Source organism: Gymnoscopelus braueri (genome assembly GCF_963280865.1).
Source record: "Gymnoscopelus braueri genome assembly, chromosome: 8".
Lineage (NCBI taxonomy): Eukaryota > Metazoa > Chordata > Actinopteri > Myctophiformes > Myctophidae > Gymnoscopelus > Gymnoscopelus braueri.
Window position 1 is genome coordinate 46,329,508 of NC_137609.1, and position 18,748 is coordinate 46,348,255.

Here is an 18,748-nt window from a genome sequence, read left to right on the forward strand (position 1 = left end):
CAAGTGGTTATGTGAAGAAGAAAAAAAGACAAATATTTGACGGCCACCACTGTAGTAACTCTGAGGACCCCCTGTTGAAGACCCCTGGACTAGAGAGTAGTTTAGTTTTTAGTATCTCAGGTACTTTGTAAATATGTAGATAACTTGTCTGGCCTTCTGTTGCTCTCTTGTTCTGATCTCCTTCCCACTTGCCCCCCACCCTCTTCTTCCCCCCCACCCCCTCTTCTTTCTATGGAAACTAACGTTGCGATGGGAACGATGTACAAAAAATAATTTCACCCACTTTTTTACCTTGTAAACCTGTGATGTGACAATAAAACTGATTCTGATTCTGTAAGACCTCAGATGCAAGTGCAGCTTTCAAAATAAAGGAATATCCATTTCACTGTATAAGTAAAAAAGAAAAAAAAGTATATCAACGAAACAGACATTGAATCTCAAAAATCATGACTGTGGGACAGCGGTCAGTTTGGCAGTAAACCATAAAATATTTAATTTATTAGTTCATACTCTGTTAGTTACATGAAATAAATGTACACGACCAAGTAAAAATCCTAATGTGCATTCTGCTGATAAAATAAAATAAAATGAAATAAAAAATAAAGCAAACATGACAGAAATAGCACAGACGCAAGAAGAGTAAAAACAAACACCAAAGATACTCCATTATTAATCACATTTCATGCTCACGTACCTACTGTGTAGTACACACACTTCCATACTTTGCAATATATAAAAAAATGTCGGTCAGCTAAATCTGGAGCGTTAATGTAACACAAGATTTTGTGCAAGAAAAAACCCAAAGAAATCTGTATTGATGAATTGTGACATTAAGATTGAAGAACACAGCTGCGTTTTACGCATAAGTCTGATCTCTACTTTGTTGTGTGTGAGTGTTGCGTGCCAAAAATGTATGATCTCCAAGCTCACAACAACGCGCTGACGCGTTGCGAGCTTGTAGATCGGCTATTTTCGGCGAGCGACACCGACCTACGTATATTAGACTAAGCCTAAAAGCCTCTCTGAATCCAGCCAATAAAAGCCATGCAGTATTTTAGGCACAATGAACGGTGAAAAAAAACATCCTTCGTGGATCTCTATGCGCCAAAAAAAGCTTCTACTCGCAAATTAAGATCATTTACAGTGCAAACGAGAGAACTCTCCAAACACATGTACAGTGATGTGAACAGTGTCCTTCCTTTTAGTCGACTGATTTAACAAAAAAAAGTTGAAACTGATTTAGAGGTGGCTATCCGAACACCGGAGGTCAAAAGAACAAAAGTACACTCGGCAGACTCGCCCGCAGCAAACAAACCGACTGATGTCGATGGCAACGTTACACCTCAAAATATTGTTGTTGGGATATGGTGGCACTCACAAGCAAACATGTAGTTGACGAGAACTGCAGTTCAGTTATGTACAGATGTTCACATGTAGGACAGGCTTTGGGCTCCGGTGGCTTCTTATTTCAAAGACCATATCTCTTGAGAGTGTACAAATGGAACCAAATGGACCCTTACGGTTCACGGGTCCATTAGGTTCCATTTGTACACTCTCCGAGTTACAGACCTGTAAGGATCCATCTGGAACCCCCGAAAGGAATCGTTAAAAAGGGAACCGTTAAGGAATGGGAATCGTAAAGGATCTCCCAACCCAATGTAGCCACCGCCAATGTTGTTGCAACAGTCTGTGCACGGCCCCCCTCGAGGGTCCGTGTTAAGACTGTGAGTACCAGCTAAATGAACAACCCTTCAGTTCTATTAGATGTGAGTGGTTATACTAGTGAGACCTTAATTAAATAAAAAGTGGCCATGAAAAGTACATTTCGGGGGGTTCAGTCACGTCAAAAATACCAAAACACAACATGTCTCACACAAGTCTCTGCTTTTCAGTCTTTTCCGTTTCACTTACAAAAATAATAATTTGCATGCATATCGTCTCTGTCGGGTGGAAAACTAATATCTCCAAAACTGTTACTTTTCAGGATTCAAATTCAAAAACAGCAAAAGTAGCAGACAGACAAGCTCGAAACGCGTAGCTTCGCGCCGCGTTTCGAGCTTGTGGATCTGCTACTTTCGAGTAACTCTGTAGTATGATTCAGTAGGACATTAATTCACAAAAAAAAACACTAAAAGTGTTATGGAGACAGGTTTCTGCCCGACAGCAACGAAATACCAAGCTAGGTCTAGTTTCTAAAGGTGGTTATTGCTGCTCTCCTCTCATACTGCTGTGGCAACCGGTGAGAAGAAGAAGGCAGGTTGGAGAAGACGGATCAAGATCACCTCTCGGTAGGGCTCTCCGTCCAGATTGACCTCTCGGCGGGCTCTCCTTACAGATCACCTCTCGGTAGGCTCTCCCACGGTGAAGCCGAGGCCCAGGTCGTCGGAGAGGAGGAGCAGCTCTCCTGGGGAGGACACGGAAGCTTTAGTTACAATAATTAACCTTTAGCTACTTAAACCCTCTATAGTTCGTTGACCGGGGTCCCCCAGGGTTCTGTACTGGGTCCTCTGCAATAAGGCTAGCCATCTATGAGACGGTGTGTGTGTGTGTGTGTGTGTGTGGAGCTAAATCGTGCAAACTAATGGACTAATTAGAGCCAAAATTTGTATGCACTCTGCTAGTAGGTAGGGGTGTGCCGATACACTAATTTCACGATACGATTACGATACACGATATTGGGCTCACAATATCGATACGATATATGGCACTTTTCTATTATGAAAATATATGGGGGGAAAAAAAAGCAAATGCAAACAAATACTTCTGTTTTTGCATGATTATTATTGCAAAAAAAAATTACTTTTGTCCATATGGTATGGGAATGTCCGGGATTATAGAGTTCTGGGGAAATGTGTTAGGGACTTTAACAGACTTGAGGCAGGTACACACTGCAGGATATTTGGTCCGATAATGCTGTCTGCAAGCTTTTTTGGCGCTCGCCGACAAAACCTCCCGATCTGACGCAGATCGGCCTGTGATCGGCGAGATAATGCTCGCTGTGTGTGAAAGGCTCAGCGAGGCGATCTGGCCAAGATCATCCGCTCTGGGATGGCTTTGCGACCGTTTTCAAATATCTATCTGGTTAGTTATTCGGCCCTGTCGCAGACAGGAGTTCGGACAGTATCATACAGTATGAAAGGGTCTGCGAGGAGATGCACGCTACAGCCAATGAGAGCACATTACAACCACCGTGGCTAGGGGTGCGTCGCTGGATCTGACCACAACAAACAGTCCCTACCGCAATATTACCGTCCAGTCCTGTATTAAGTTAACATTATAAAACAAAATGAGAGAGTGAGCGAAAGACTTGAGGAGTGTTTAGCTAAGGTGGAGTGTGCGGAGACGATACTTCTTGGTGACTTTAACACAGACATGCTCCGTAAGGAAGCGTCAGTGTATAAGTCATTCAAGGGGTTTTGTCATCGGCACTCTTTCCACCAGCTGATCACTCAGCCCACAAGGCTGTGTGCTACCACTCAAACTACCATAGATCTCATTCTAACAACGGACAAGGACAAAATCCTCAATAGTGGTGTTTCTACCTGTGGCATATCTGATCATAACATGATCTTCTGCACCAGAAAGAAACGTAAACCTAAGACCGGTTACCACAAATCAGTCACGATCAGAGACCTAAAAAACTATAAGAGTGAGGACAACAGAGCACAATTTCACTGTGGACAAACCTGATATCAGATCTGAAAGATCGATGATGCTGTGGATGTGTGGAAGGAGGGCGGGGTGGGAAGGGATTGCGGGATGAGTGGGAAAAGGGAGAAGGGTGGGGGATACTGAGTTCAATTATGATGGTTCTGTACTTGAAACACATATTTGTTTATATGTAAAAATCAATAAAAGAATTATAATATCAAAATACGTCCCGCAATATATCGCGGGACGATATTTTGGCACACCCCTACTAGTACGACATATCATTTTAATACTTTTTGAAATATTTAACTTGGGGGCTCTGTGGGGCTCTGATCCCTTGAAACCTTGCCCAAATTTGGAGTCATAATACGTCATAGACGTCTCCGGTCACAGGAAGTCTGAGATCCACATGATGTAGAATTTGTTTCCCCTGTGCACCAAGTCAATGTGTTGTGAGCTTGTAGTTATTCACCCATTATGCCAGGCCCAGAATAGAGATGCTGTAGGGTCCATGTGGTTAATGATCCCCCCAGTGCTTAATTAGTCAATCATTAGCTGCAGGAGCTCATGAATCCGACTAAAAGTCGTGCGGGGAAGGCGGGGCCTTTGCGTTATTTGCGGCGTCCTCTGCAACTAACATAGTGAGCGTGCGTAGGAGTCAGAGCACCCGGCTCATGGGCGCAACCATTTTTCTTACAGCGAATAATAAAGTGTTTAAATTGTGGCGATTTACAAACCTAACTCGGTTTCCTTTCATCCACGGTCCTTTTCCATTGCAGAAAGGGACGTTGAGGGGAAAATGTGAAAGTTGAATTAATAATAAATGGCCTAAAATAAAAAAGGTATTGTATGTGCATCTGAGGTGACGGAACACCTTGTAGATTTCCCAGAGCGCAGGCAGGCGCAGGCAGCTTCCGGAGCCGAGCTCCGGCACAAATTAAGCCCTGGATTCCCCTCATTCATTCCACTGCACTTATTTCCTTGTGCAATCCACAGACCTGCAGTCTCAGCAGTCTGTGTGTGTGGGTGTGTGTGTGTGTGTGTGTGTGTGTGTGTGTGTGCGCACGTGCGTGTGTGCATATAAAACAGCCCTCTGCAGGCCGTGTGACCTTGATCGTGTTGTGCTTATTGTCAAGTCAGATCGTGAGACGTGAGCAAAGTACAAATCTTGACGTACTGTACTGTACAGTCTAGACACTCGGTGCCTTTACATGTAGCATAGGGAAACATATTCACAATCAATAATACATACATTTCATCGTCTGTCATTTGTATTTCTCATAAATTGATCTGGTTCCATCTCGTCTTTTTCTAAATGTAACATTGCTTTTAGGTTTCTTCCAGTCCCTGCAAAAATGGCTGATAGTATACATTTTTGGGGGGATTACAACAAACGTATCAAATTCCAGACACTGTTCATTTCATGTCTGTGTCAGTATCATTGTCGGGTGGAAACCTCATATGTCCAAAATTATTACTTTTCAGGATTCAAATTCAAAAATAGCAGATCTACAAGCTGCAAACTGGTTTTGAGCTTGTAGATCGGCTATTTTTGCTGCTTTTTGTGTGACACTGTATGATGACATGGGGCATAAAAGAAACCCATTGAGATGTGGAGATAAGAGGTTTCTGCCCGACAGCAACGATATGAACTCTTCCTGTACCTTCACAAATGTTTCAGCTTGCTGTTAAGAATAGCAGGCTAGTCAAGGAGCTACTAGCGCCACCTACTGTGTGTTTTTACTAAATTAAAAGCCCCGACACGACGTCAACATTAAAAAATAATAAATAATGGGGGGTTGTTTACCTGCTGAGGCCTGAGGCTGGTTTTCGTAGTGGTCATCGTTGGCCTCGTCCTCATTGTCCGTGTCACAGTCGATGTCACTGTCACTGCTCATGCTCGGCAGCAGGCGCACACACTGCTTCTGGCCTGCTCCAGCACACACACACACACAAGTTGGATAACTATAACCAAGACTACACTGCAAAACGGAGTTAAGTAACCGTGGTTGTTTTGAGTGGTGCAGTCTCATCCTAAAGCAGTGGTTCTCAAAGTGGTGTCCGGGGACCCCCAGGGGTCCTTGGGGGACGGGGTTCCAGGGGGTCCCCGGCAAAAGTAGTTAATACAGCGTCACGATCATTTTAACCACTTTATATCCATTTATACGTTGGATATTCAAAAATAGCAGTTCTACAAGCTCACAGCACGTAACTTTTTCTGCACTGCGAGCTTGTACATCTGCTATTTTTGAACATATCGGAAATGTTCGGAAAATGCAGAATTATTATAATTTTCTTTTTTAACAAATTCCCTGGCACAAAACCTTTTCAGATGGGGGTCCGCGGCCAAATACATATCACTTTGGGGGTCCTTAGATGAAAATGTTTGAGAACCACTGTCCTAAAGAGAAGAAACGATCCGCAACACTGTCTCAGATGCTGCCATACAAACTTTATTGAAGTGGAAATGCAACGTTTCGGCCATTTCATCATACCTGAACGCGTTGTTTTCCCCGCTTTAATAAAGTTTGTCTAAGACGCTGTGCGGATCGTTTCTTCTCTTCAGTTTTGTCTGTGTGATCCGGCACCTGTCGAAATATTTTTGGACTGGACCGCAGTCTCACCCTACACACATCTAGGCAGAACAAAGCAGATTGTCTGGCTATAATATTTATACAGTACAGTTGCATTTGAAATTATTCTGCTCCCACTATAAATCAATTGTTTTGGCAAAATGTAAGTGGTTTCTTCAAATTCAACACAAATTGCCACTTTAAAAAATTATGACAAGTGTGTTTAGTACTTAGTAGAGCACCCTTATGCTGTTATGACCTGCTGAAAACGTGATGCATAGCCAGACACCAGCTTCTGGCAAGAATCCGAACCCATTCCTCATGTGCAATGGCCTGCAGTTCACTAATATTCTTGGACTTGTCAGCTTCTTCAAATCCCACGAGAGATTTTCTATGCCATTAAGGTCAGGAGACCGTGACGGCCACTCTAGCACCTTCCAGGACTTCCTCTGAATCCAAGGTTCTAAAAAATGTTGACCATGGCTTTACCGAGCTTTTTTCTGCCTATGTGAAACATGTAGAGAGTGAAACTGACCTTCTTCGAGATGCGACGAGGAGGGGCCCTCCTGTATGGACAGCAGGTGGACACTACCGGGTTCTTCACACTCTGGAGAGCGGTCCGTCAACAGCCCTACCCTGTGGTTTAGAGAAACACACCAATCATCACCATTCTATTTATCTAAAACCTTGGAAAACGCATTGAGGGCAAACCATCATTTTCAAGGTGCCACAGTCACATGCCAAGGTACAGACATAGTAGTACCTATAACTAAATATTTTGAGAAGGGGGTCGGCGGTCGAATACATATAATTTTGAGTGATCCTTGACATGAAAAGGTTTTAGCAACGCTGATATAGCAAGCATAGGTTTTTCAGAAAACTGTTAGGATTAAGAAGACATTTTGTAGAATCGGTCTCAGGTCTTAACACATTGACTGCCAATCGCGTAGATCTACGCGAACCTATTTAAAGCCGCCACGTGCCAGTCGCGTAGATCTACGCGAACCAGTGTTTTTTTTTTTTTTTTTTCTCGAAATGAACAAAAAGTGCACTTTCTGATTTTTTTTTATCCACTTCCGTTTCCGGTAGCACCACCGGAAACTGAATTATTCGGGTTCCGTTTTTTTTCGATCGTATCCGCTTCCTGTCTGGGATTCCTGTCTAAAAGTCGATTATCTCGGTTGTTGTTTTTCTCCTCGCTGATCACTGTTTAGCGTTCACCGCTGTATCTTCAAGATGGCGGATGGGATTTCGAAACGGTTTTCGCTGGCCGTTTCACACAGATCCCCTGTGTGTTTAGAACCAAATGAACGCGCACTTTTAACTTATTTAGCGAGGTCTGTGGCGACATGAAAAAAACAACAATAAAACGCTGGCACTGGTGAGTACATTATGATATTAAAGGAGAATTCCGGACAAATTAAGTGTTATCTTTCATGTCTCGTTACTCACCTAGCGACGTAAAAAGTGGCGTTCTTTTTTTCCATATATTCCCCTGTCGTCATTTTTTAAACACCCTCCGTTGTTATAATGGGAGCGAGTGGGTTAGTGAAGTTCGTCTATTATAACCAACGCAATGTTATTTTTTTCTCTACTACGATTCATTGTAGAGTCTCATGATAGTCAAACATGCGCTGAAAATTCCTGCGAGCCTGCCGTTAACACCTTTACCGCCGGGCCCGTAGTTCTACGGGCCGTTAAATCCAACGGTTAAGCGCCGAGCCCGTAGTCCTACGGGCTGCGGTCTTTTCGCGCATGCGCGGTCCGGGTGCACTTTCGGAATTTTTTTGATCCACTTCCGTTTCCGGTTTGATGACAGGAAATAGAATTATTTGGGATCCGGTTTCGACGATCACGCCCGCTCCCATTCTACAGACGAAACTGAAACTCAATTCTCTTCCTGTAGTTTTTTCTCCTCGCATTTCACTGTTTAACGTAATCCGCTCTAACTCAAACATGGATGCCCCGTTTGACACGTGGTTTTCACTGGGAGATACAAGGAGATCTCGCGGATGTAAACAGACCGTTCACGGCTCAATCTTAAGGATTTTAACAAGATCTATGGCGACATGAAAAAAACAAAAAAACAACAAAAACACCTTGGCACTGGTGAGTACATTATGAGATTAACCTCTGGCGGTGGATGTGTTAATGGCGAACGATTTAACACTGGTTGCTTGTTTCCAGAATCTGGCAACACGAGTTGCCAGGTTCTGGAAAGAAACAAGCATCCACTATCCAATCGTAGTAGAGAAAAATATAACATTGCGTTGGTTATAATAGACGAACTTCACTAACCCACTCGCTCCCATTATAACAACGGAGGGTGTTTAAAAAATGACGACAGGGGAATATATGGAAAAAAAGAACGCCAGGTGAGTAACGAGACATGAAAGATAACACTTAATTTGTCCGGAATTCTCCTTTAACCTCTGGCATGGAATGTGTTAATGGCTTACGGTAATACATACCCCAGTGTTCTGGCTGCAGAGGTGGTGGTGGTGATGGGAAGCACCAGGGCATAGTGGCCGCTGCTGGCCGCGGCAGAGGAGGGACCCTGGGCTCTGTACGACTGGACCTGGACCTCCTCCGCTGCCTGCTGATGCTTGTCTGAGGAAGAGGAGGAGGAGGAGGAGGAGGGGACCAGGGAGGGAGGAGGAGGAGGAGGAGGGATGCGGATACCGTCAGCCTTCAGGGACGCTGCTGCTGGACACCACAGGAGGCAATGTAAGTAAGTAAGTACATTTGATCTAGATAGAACTTCTCACAGAGAAAACTCACAGGGCACTATCTTGCCCTTACTCCTTATGCCGAAACTTTACTATTTTGAAAAACATTTTTAAATAGTGAAAATAGACGATCTACATCGACACATTGTGAGCTTGTAGCTCGGCTGTTTTAACTATTTTCAAATGTTTTTCAAAATAGTAAATACTAAAAGGGGTAAGGCCCACAGAGTGCTTTACATACAATAGGGATAAACAAACAGCAATTCAAATAATTAAAATCAACAGAAACACAAACTGTACAAGTAAACTCAGAAACAAAAACAGCAGACACGCATACAGATGCTTGTTTAAACAGTAGTGTTTTTAAGTGGTTCTTAAAAATGTCCACAGACGCTTGCAGCTCTCAGGGAGCTGAGAAGAGCATTCCAGAGAATGGGAGTTACAGACTTAAAGGCTCTGTTGCCTTTGGTTATTAATCTGGATGGATGGAGCATAAGCCAAGGTGAGAAACAGTGTTATCCAAAACTATCCCACCTCAAAACCCTCCAAAGAACTAACTACTTATAACTAATGTAGTTATATTATTCACAAGCTCTTGTTAATACTTTTCATTGGTTAAATATTTATAAAAACCCACACACAAACTTAACCACTTTCACGTCGACTTGAAAAAACAAACAAAGCAGAAGGCCAGAACCAAAATAGCTGATCTACAAGCTCACAACGTGACACATTGTGAGCTCGTAAATCGTCTATTTTTGCGCAACACTCTGGTATGACAAAGAAGGGCATTCATTTACAAAAGATAAACTAAATAAACTAAAAAAAAAAAAAAAAACATAAAAAGTTGAAATAGGGAGATACAAGGTTTCTACCCAACAGCGACGATATAATATGTTGGAAAAACCTAAGTTAACGTTATCAGAAAATAAACAAAGAGGCAGTGGAATTTAGTGTAGTGGAGTTTCTATGGTACAAGCTTTGTGGTTTGGTTCCAGTAGTGTTACTGACCCTCTGCTCCTGCCACAGTGTCTCTGGGACAGAGAGGGTTCTCCATGGCTGCCTCTCCTCCACTCTGACCTCCCTCTGCTCCTCTCAGCTCCTTGTCCAGGCAGTCGGTGCTGCTCCCCCTCCTCAGCACCAGAGTACCGCCGGCCTCCAGCTTGGGGGACACGCACTTCTTGGCTGCAGAACGACAGCAAGTCTCAGTGTCACAAAGCAGTAGTTCTAAAACGTTTTCGTGTCAAGGACCCCAAAATGTATACCTATTTGTTTCCTAGATTTTGTTTTCAATCATTAATTTATTATTGCAAAAGATTAGTTTTTTTCAAAAGAATTTCATAGCTGAATACAAAAATCTTGTTACATTTCTTAATGTAAAAAAACAACTTAACCCATTGAGACCTGGAGAAGCATCTGTGTCATTTTTTGATTTGAGCTAAAAAGCATTATTTTACACTTTAGCTATTCAAAAATAGCAGATCTACAAGCTCATAGCGTGGCACCGAGTGCCGCGCTATGAGCTTGTAGATCTGCTTTTTTTTTTTTTTCGTGAAAATGTGTGCAAAGTCTGCAAACCTTTGAATATATATATTTTTTAAGAAAACATTTTTAACTCAAATCTTTGCTTCTGGGACCCCCTGGAACAAAATATTTTGAGATGGGAGGGCCAAATACATATAATATTGGGGGTCCTTGACATGAAAAAGATTGAGCACCACTGATATAGAAACAGACGTTTTTCAGAATACTGTTGGGATTTAGGAGACTCGGCCTCGGGTCTTAACACATTGACTGCCAGAATTATTTCATATTTTTTTAGCCAGTGCCAGAGTTTTTCATTGGAAAAAAAAAAGTACTCAGGAGCCGAAATACAGCATTTTTAAGTTTTAAGTTAACAAGGAAGTGGATAGGAGTCTAGATCTTCAACTAATCATATCTCCTTGGTCTTTGGGTGAAATTGGAAAAAAAAAACATTAAAAAAATAATTAAAAAAAATGTTTTTTTTTCATTTTTTTTTTCACTTCACGTAGATCTACGCGATTGGCACGTGGCGGCTTTAAAGCGGTTCGCGTAGATCTACGTGATTGGCAGTCAATGTGTTAATGGGTTGACAAATAGTGAAAATAGCCGATCTACAAGCTCACAAAGATAATCGGCTATTTTCACCAGTTTGGGTACCGGGGTCTCTTTTGGGTCTGAAGCTAAAAAGAACCACTGCTACAGAGTGTTTGTTCAGGAAGCGGAGGTCTTCCTCACCGGGCCGGCAGTGCTTGGACCGAGCGGCGGCGGAACCTTTCCTCAGCGTCTCCAGCTGGCCGCTCTTGTGGAACGCCGCCGCCAGCTCCGGATCCAAGAGGAGCGAGGGCCCCTGCTCCACGGCGTAGGAGACCCCCCCCGAGGGTCCCGGCCGGGGATCCCCCCCCCGGGGGTCGTTGGGCCCCGTCCCCCGCGCCTCCATCACCTGACACTTGATGTCGGACATCTTGCTGCGCACCTCGGCCATCTGGGCCTTGAGGCGGATCAGGACCCCGGAGTCCGGGGCCGAGCGGCGCACGGCCTGGGGCCGCCGATCTCCTCGCTCCTTCCTGGGGTGGTGGGGGTGGGCTGGTGCAAGAGAAGACGGATGGAAAAAATACATTAGAACACAGGACAATCCAGAGTGTTAACCCATTGAGACCTGAAGCCGATTCTACATGTCTCCTAAATCCCAACAGTTTTCTGAAAAACGTATGTTTCTATATCAGTGGTGCTCAATCTTTTTCATGTCAAGGACCCCCAAAATTATATGCATTTGGCCGCGGACCCCCATCAAAATATTTTGTTCCAGGGACCCCCAGAAGCAAAGATTTGAGTTAAAAATGTTCGCTGTAAAAAAATATATATTCAGAAGATTTGCACAAATTTTCACGATTTTTCAAAAATAGCAGATCTACAAGCTCATAGCGCGGCACTCGGTGCCGCGCTATGAGCTTGTATATCTGCTATTTTTGAATAGCCAAAGTGTAAAATAATGCTTTTTAGCTCAAATCAAAAAATGACACAGTTCCAGGTCTTAATAATTAAAGCAGCAATACGTAACTTTTAATGCCACAAATCATGAACGCAGCGTCCGATTGTGGTGAAACTTTGCACACACATTCGCACTACGTTGAGGAACAAATGTCACCCTTTTTAACATTTCCCTATTATAGCGCCACCAGGAGAAAGATTTTTGCAAAATTATATTACTCCTATACATTTTGTTCAAACATCACGCAAATCGGTACACAATATGTCTATAGTCAAGTGATCAAGACAGATCCGTCCGATTTTTCATATTCCATCCTGATTGGGGAATTCCGAACATTGCTGGCCCACAATAACCTACCTGACCTGGCACTTTTTCTAGTCTACCCATCTTCCTACCCCTCTATCAAACCATACACTTCTTCATCCACTGTGTGTGTGTGTGTGTGTGTGTGTGTGTGTGTGTGTGTGTGTGTGTGTGTGTGTGTGTGTGTGTGTGTGTGTGTGTGTGTGTACGTTAGCAGTAGTGTAAAGTAACTAAGTACATTTACTCAAGTACTGTACTTAAGTACAATATTGGGGTATTTTTATTTTACTAGAGTATTTCCAATTTTCAGTACTTTTACTTCTACTCCACTACATCTCAGAGGCAAATATTGTACTTTTACTCTACTACAATCATTTGAAAACTTCAGTTACTAGTTACTTTTCAGATAGAAATTATGATATAATGAAACATTCATTAACCACTTTAGCCCTATTTTATACCTAGGCTATTTGCAAATAGCCGATCTACAAGCTCACAACGCGTCGCGTTGTGAGCTTGTAGATCTGCTATTTTCAAACATTTTAGTACTTTTACTTTTGGTACTTTAAAGGGGAAATCCACCCATTTTCAATATTTAACTATGTCATTAATATAGCATAAAGGAGTTGTGTGGAAATAAGAAAAAATCAAAAAAAAAATTAACATTGCAAAAAAATTTAACATTGCAAAAAAATTAACATTGCAAATTACACCATGATGAGTCATCACAGTGTAATTTGCAATGTTAATTTTTTTGCAATGTTAAATTTTTTTGCAATGTTATTTTTTTTTTTAATTTTTTCTTATTTCCACACAACTCCTTTATGCTATATTAATGACATAGTTAAATATTGAAAATGGGTGGATTTCCCCTTTAAGTACATTTTGATACCAATACTTTTGTACTTTCACTCAAGTAAATTTTGAATTCCGGACATTTACTTGTAACGGAGTACCTATACATTGCAGTATTGATACTTTTACTTAAGTAAAACATTTGAGTACTTTTTCCACCACTGTACCTTGGCTGTGCAGCAGTGAGACAGGGGGCCGGGGCTGCAGGCCCCAGAGGGCCTCCACGTTGCTGCGTTCCTTCAGGTCCAGCAGTTGGATCAGTATGAGCGGGTCGATGTCCAGCAGGCTGTTGGTGCCGCCGCCGCCTGGCCCGACGGCATCGCAGCCCCCCGCAGCGCTGCAGCTACGATGCAGCAAGCACACGCTGGGGCTCGAACCACCTGCCGCGCCGAGAGACAACACATTTTATAGACCATGAAGACTGAGTTACACTTAGTTGTTGAGCTTTTTTTGCATCAAGGACCCCCAAATTGAATATGTATTTTGGCCGTATTTTTTTCCGTTTCTTTCCACGCGGGAGGGGCTAGAGCAGCTCTGGAATCACCCTAGGCGATTCTGAGAAGGAAGGGACAGATGGATCACCGTGTCAAAAACATGGCTCCCCATCCGCTTCCGTTCTATTTCCTTCTCTAAAACCCCTATAACTCCGAAACTTTTTACGCTGGGGAAAACGACTCATTTTGTATCCGCGATCGCTTTGCCATTGTGACCCGCGTGAAAGATGTTATCGTTCCAGCCGTTAGCCAGGCCCATCGGGCAAAATGGAGGCATGCTTTTTTTTTTCATGGATCGCTCGTCATGGAGTCTACAGCTTTAAACAGCACAATGGAACGCAAACGGTGAGATTCCAGGCACCGAATGTATTCTGTTATTATGAAATTCTGTCACCCAATGTGTTAAACGCTGCATAATAATTGTGTTCTGGACGTACTGTACTAATGGCAGGAAGAACATCTCGAAATAATATATTTTTGGGCGAATTAATCACATGAACAAAATGTTCCCGTTGTGTTAATTAGGCATAATATGGACACAAAGTGTCAGATGATCAATAGCGATGTGTCATAACAACCACATTTCTCTATACCAGGGCTACTCAACTTAAGATGGCTCAGGGGCCACTCAGCAAAATACCAAAAGTCCAAGGGGCCGCCAGCTAAAAATGACGGTCCTATTATGGATTTTGTAACACACACTACACATTGTTATTGTTATAAGAAAATGTACTTTTTGACATCATATTGAAAGTGTACCTGTTTACTTTGTGTGTATGTCCAGTGGCATCAGTTCAGCAAAAGCTAAGGCATGGCAAGGTTAGGGTTGCCAACTCCCAGAGATTTAATCCTGGGCGCGTGGCGAAGCCGTGCGGCCGGAAAAAATTGGGGGTCAAACCCCCCCCAAAAAACGAAATGCATAGAAAACTATGCATTATACCTGTAACAATTGACGCACCTGTATGTATGTCTGTCTGTTTTTGAGAAAAAAAATTAGCAACACATAAATTTGAACGGAAATGTATATTTTTATCCTGTGCTTAAAAATTAAAAAAAATAATTAAATTGTTTTTCTTTGACCATGAGGGGCCGCCAAGACGCTGCGTTGGGGCCGCATGCGGCCCGCGGGCCGTGGGTTGAATAGCGCTGCTCTATACAGTACTTAATTACACAATTTAACAATGTACCTAAAATAAGTGAAAATCTGACTTCTGAATGACAGTTTAAAAGGGAAGCAACAGAGAGAGACAAGGAGTACATGACTTTACCATGAAAATACTGTTATAAAGTGTCTTGGATATCTTGATACCGACGTTTTCATATCACTGTGTTTGACTGCTGCAGTGTCCAGTTAGTGCCTTGTCAGTCTATGGTCAAGAGACCGATTTATCGGACATAAAAGATTGAAGTTAAAGAAGCACGTTTCACCATAAAGGATATCGTTGCTGTCCAGTGGAAACCTTGCATCTCCAAAACTACTACTTTTCAGGGAAAAAAAGAACCTGTGTTTCAATGTACAGTAGTCATTATCACAAGCTCTTCTTTGTTCAATATTTATAAAGCCCACAGACAGAAATAAATCACTTTGATTTTCTCTGTAAAAATGTCTCAAAAATAGCCGATCCACAATGCGTCACAGACACATTGTGGATCGGCTATTTTTGCTACTTATGGTGGTGAACGATTAAGTAGGGCATTCATTTATAAAAAATATATAATAATCAAACCCAAAACCAAACTCAATAGTACTAAAAAGGTACATAGCACACTTCCCATCAAATCAAATCAAATCAAACTTTATTTATAAAGCACATTTAAAACAACAAAAGCTGACCAAAGTGCTGTACAGGGTTGAGTAAAACGAAGCATCAACGCATCAATAAGCGCCCATTGGCGCACAGACAAAAACAGTGCATTATTAGGACACAATAGCAGCAGATCAAGGACAATTAAAAGCCAAAGAGAATAAGTGGGTTTTTAGAAGGGATCTAAAAACCCCAATGGACTGGGCAGAACGGATGGGGAGAGGGAGGTCGTTCCAGAGCGTAGGGGCGGCAGCAGCAAAAGCGCGGCCACCCCTGGTCCTTTTTTTGGTTTTTGGGACGATCAGTAGGGACTGATCAGCGGACCTTAGGGCCCTGGCTGGAAAATAAGGATTGATGAGCTCAGAGAGGTATAATGGAGCAAGCCCGTTTTGAGATTTAAAAGCAAATAAAAGGACCTTAAAATGAATTCTAAAATTGACAGGGAGCCAGTGAAGTGAGGCCAGGACAGGACTGATGTGCTCACGTCTTTTTGTGCCGGTGAGAAGGCGAGCCGCAGCATTTTGGACCAGCTGTAGGCGCCTGACGGATGATTGTTCTAAGCCAGTGTAGAGGGAATTGCAATAGTCCAGTCGTGAGGAAATGAAGGCGTGAATGGCTATTTCTAATTGTTGTCGGGGGAGATAGGCCTTAACCTTGGCGAGGAGTCGGAGTTGAAAGAAACTAGCTTTTACCACGGAACTGATATGTTTGTCAAATTTGAAGGCGCTATCCAGAATTACACCAAGGTTTTTGGCAGAGGAGCAAATATTGGATTTGAGGGTGTCCGGGATGTTGGGGGGTGTGACGGTGTTGTGGCCAAATAGTATGATTTCAGTTTTGTTTTGATTGAGTGTGAGGAAGTTATTGTCCATCCAGGTTGTAACATCCTGTAAACAGTCGAGTAGTGGTTGAAAGGAGTTGTTTGAGTCCAGTTTGATGGGTAGGTAGATCTGGACATCATCGGCATAGCAATGGAAGGAGATATTGTGTGTGGAGAAAATGGGCCCGAGGGGTAGCATATACAGCAGGAATAGTATTGGGCCTAACATGGAACCCTGGGGGACCCCGCACGTGAGGGGGGCCGAGGGTGATGCGAATTCCCCCAGTTTAACTGAAAAGGTCCCATCAGACAGGTAGGACATGAACCAGGACAGGGCTGTGCCTGTGATACCAACCTGGTGTTCGAGGCGTGACAGCAGAATCCTGTGATCGACAGTGTCGAACGCCGCTGAGAGGTCGAGGAGCACAAGGATGGCAGGGGTACCGGTATCAACAGTTAAAATTAAATCATTAAAAACCCTAAGGAGAGCTGTCTCGGTACTGTGGCCTGGTTTGAAGCCTGACTGGAACTTCTCATGAAGGTTGTGGGTAATTAAAAATGACTGAAGTTGGGCATAGACTACCTTCTCCAGAACTTTCGAAAGGAAAGGTAGCTGGGAGATAGGTCTAAAATTGGACAAAACGGATGGATCTAGGTTTTTCTTTTTGAGAAGGGGATTTACAACAGCGTGCTTGAAGGCAGCCGGGACACAACCAGAGGTGAGGGAGCAATTGATGAGTAATAATACACTTGGGCTAACAGCGCCAAGGACTTCTTTGAGGAGCCGGGGGGGGATGCTGTCAGAAGGGCAGTTAGTTGAGCGAAGGTGCATAATTGTATCGTTGAGGTAGGACAGAGTGATTGGCTGGAACTGATCAAAAGTGACATAGTCAGTACCTTTAAAAGTGACATAGTCAGTACCTTTAAAGGGGAATGTAATTCACCCAAAGCACCTCTCCTCTCATCTCACACCTACATACATTCTGTGGAATATAAAAATCCATGCAATCATCATGATTGGATGGTTTTTATGTATTTTATATTGACATGAAGAGGATGTATTTTAGAGGTAGTGCGTAGAGTAGGTTATTCATTTCAGAAAGTGGATGCTTTTACATGCACAGGTAATTTGTCTGATACTGGCATAACCAGAAACAGGATCATTTTATTGAGGGTGTTTCTTTGAGTGTGATGTATTTTAACCTGCTGTATCTACAGTACTTTTCTTGCCCGGTAACTGCATCTTAACTGCTGTGCTGCCTTAAGGCAAATACATACTCCTTTCAGGCTTGCCGAACTATAATTCAGACAGAATTCAGAGTCCGAGTCAAAGTTCTGGGACCGCTCTTCCGAAGCTCAGAATGACGTCAAATTAGTTAAATCACCTCCCTTTCCGAAGAAAGGTTTGGACGTTGGAAGGAGTACATATTGGCCGTGTTACTGAATTTCCCCCACAGCAATCAATTGGACTATGGTGATGCCATTTATAGAAATGCTGCCCCTACCACTCTTTTATCCCTAGATACAGTCCATCACTCAGAACTTACATTCATTACTGGTGAAAGCTACAGCACTCAGCATTGTATCCTCTATGACAGAATAGGTTGGTCTTCCCTCTCTGAGAGGAGAACAAGGCACTGGTCTGGTACCAGTTTATTTTTAAGGCTATTGATGGGAAGTTCCCACCATATATCACACTGCTGTTTGAGCGGGTTCTGGTAAGTGCTGTTTTTCCACTCTTACAACTGGCTTACATTTGAGGGTTCCACATGCTCAGACTGAACTGGGCAAATTAGCTTTCTGCTATGATGCTACAGTTTCATGGAACAATCTACAACTTGTGTAAAAAAAAATGAATGCCTCAATCCTATGGCCAATTTATTAAACCTGCTTTCAAAAATCTCCCTACCTCGCTAGTTCTTTTTTTTTTTTTTCTGGTCTTATTTCGTTGTTTGTGTTTTATATCTGCATGCGTCTTAATTGTTGATTTTTGACAGCATTGCAAATGAGGGTAAACCTAAACGCTCTTTTCGAGAATAAATAAAAGGTTTCAATCAATCAAATAAATGAACCATAACCTGGTTTACTGGTTATATTTCATGACATTTTGAGCCTTTTTAACCCATTGATACCTGGGACGCATCTGTGTCACTTTTAGATTTCTTTAGGCTATTCAAAAATAGCAGATATACAAGCTCATAGCGCGGCACCGAGTGCCGCGCTACGAGCTTGTAGATCTGCTATTTTTGAAAAATCGTGAAAATTATTTTTAAAACATTTTTTTCCGATTTTTTTTTTAGGATTTTGAAAATGTTTAGAAGCCGCCTCAGGTCTTAATGGGTTAAATGTGTTTATGAAGCTGGTTCCTTCATAGTAAGCAGAAAGGTGACTAGGATGTGTTGTTACCTGTGGCCCCTGCCAGGTCCTCAGACAGCTCCCCTTCCTCTGGCTCCAGCGCCGCCCCGTTGAACTCCACGTCGTTCTCCCCCGACCTACAAACACACC

The 18,748-nt window shown here is 42.8% G+C and overlaps 2 protein-coding genes across 5 annotated transcripts in view; one reads left to right on the forward strand and one right to left on the reverse strand.

The window, feature by feature from the left end:
- pom121 (POM121 transmembrane nucleoporin) overlaps window positions 1-18,748 on the forward strand; it is a 357,082-nt gene that overhangs the window by 126,360 nt on the left and 211,974 nt on the right. The window lies entirely within an intron of this gene.
- The window catches only part of trim37 (tripartite motif containing 37), a 50,327-nt gene continuing 32,043 nt past the window's right edge, over window positions 465-18,748 (reverse strand). Inside the window, exons 18-26 of one of the 4 annotated variants that reach the window (XR_013933547.1) lie at window positions 18,650-18,735; window positions 13,292-13,504; window positions 11,213-11,560; window positions 9,965-10,138; window positions 8,696-8,930; window positions 6,760-6,860; window positions 5,459-5,581; window positions 1,823-2,404; window positions 465-1,779 (exon numbers count right to left, since the gene is read on the reverse strand). Coding sequence is in view for 3 of the 4 variants with exons in the window: in XM_080434647.1 (XP_080290773.1) it covers window positions 2,337-2,404; window positions 5,459-5,581; window positions 6,760-6,860; window positions 8,696-8,930; window positions 9,965-10,138; window positions 11,213-11,560; window positions 13,292-13,504; window positions 18,650-18,735 (1,348 nt within the window). In the remaining variant the exon portion in view is untranslated. Of the gene's footprint in view, window positions 2,405-5,458; window positions 5,582-6,759; window positions 6,861-8,695; window positions 8,931-9,964; window positions 10,139-11,212; window positions 11,561-13,291; window positions 13,505-18,649; window positions 18,736-18,748 lie in introns of all 4 variants that reach the window. The other 3 variants (XM_080434649.1, XM_080434648.1, XM_080434647.1) reach the window with 3 other exon arrangements.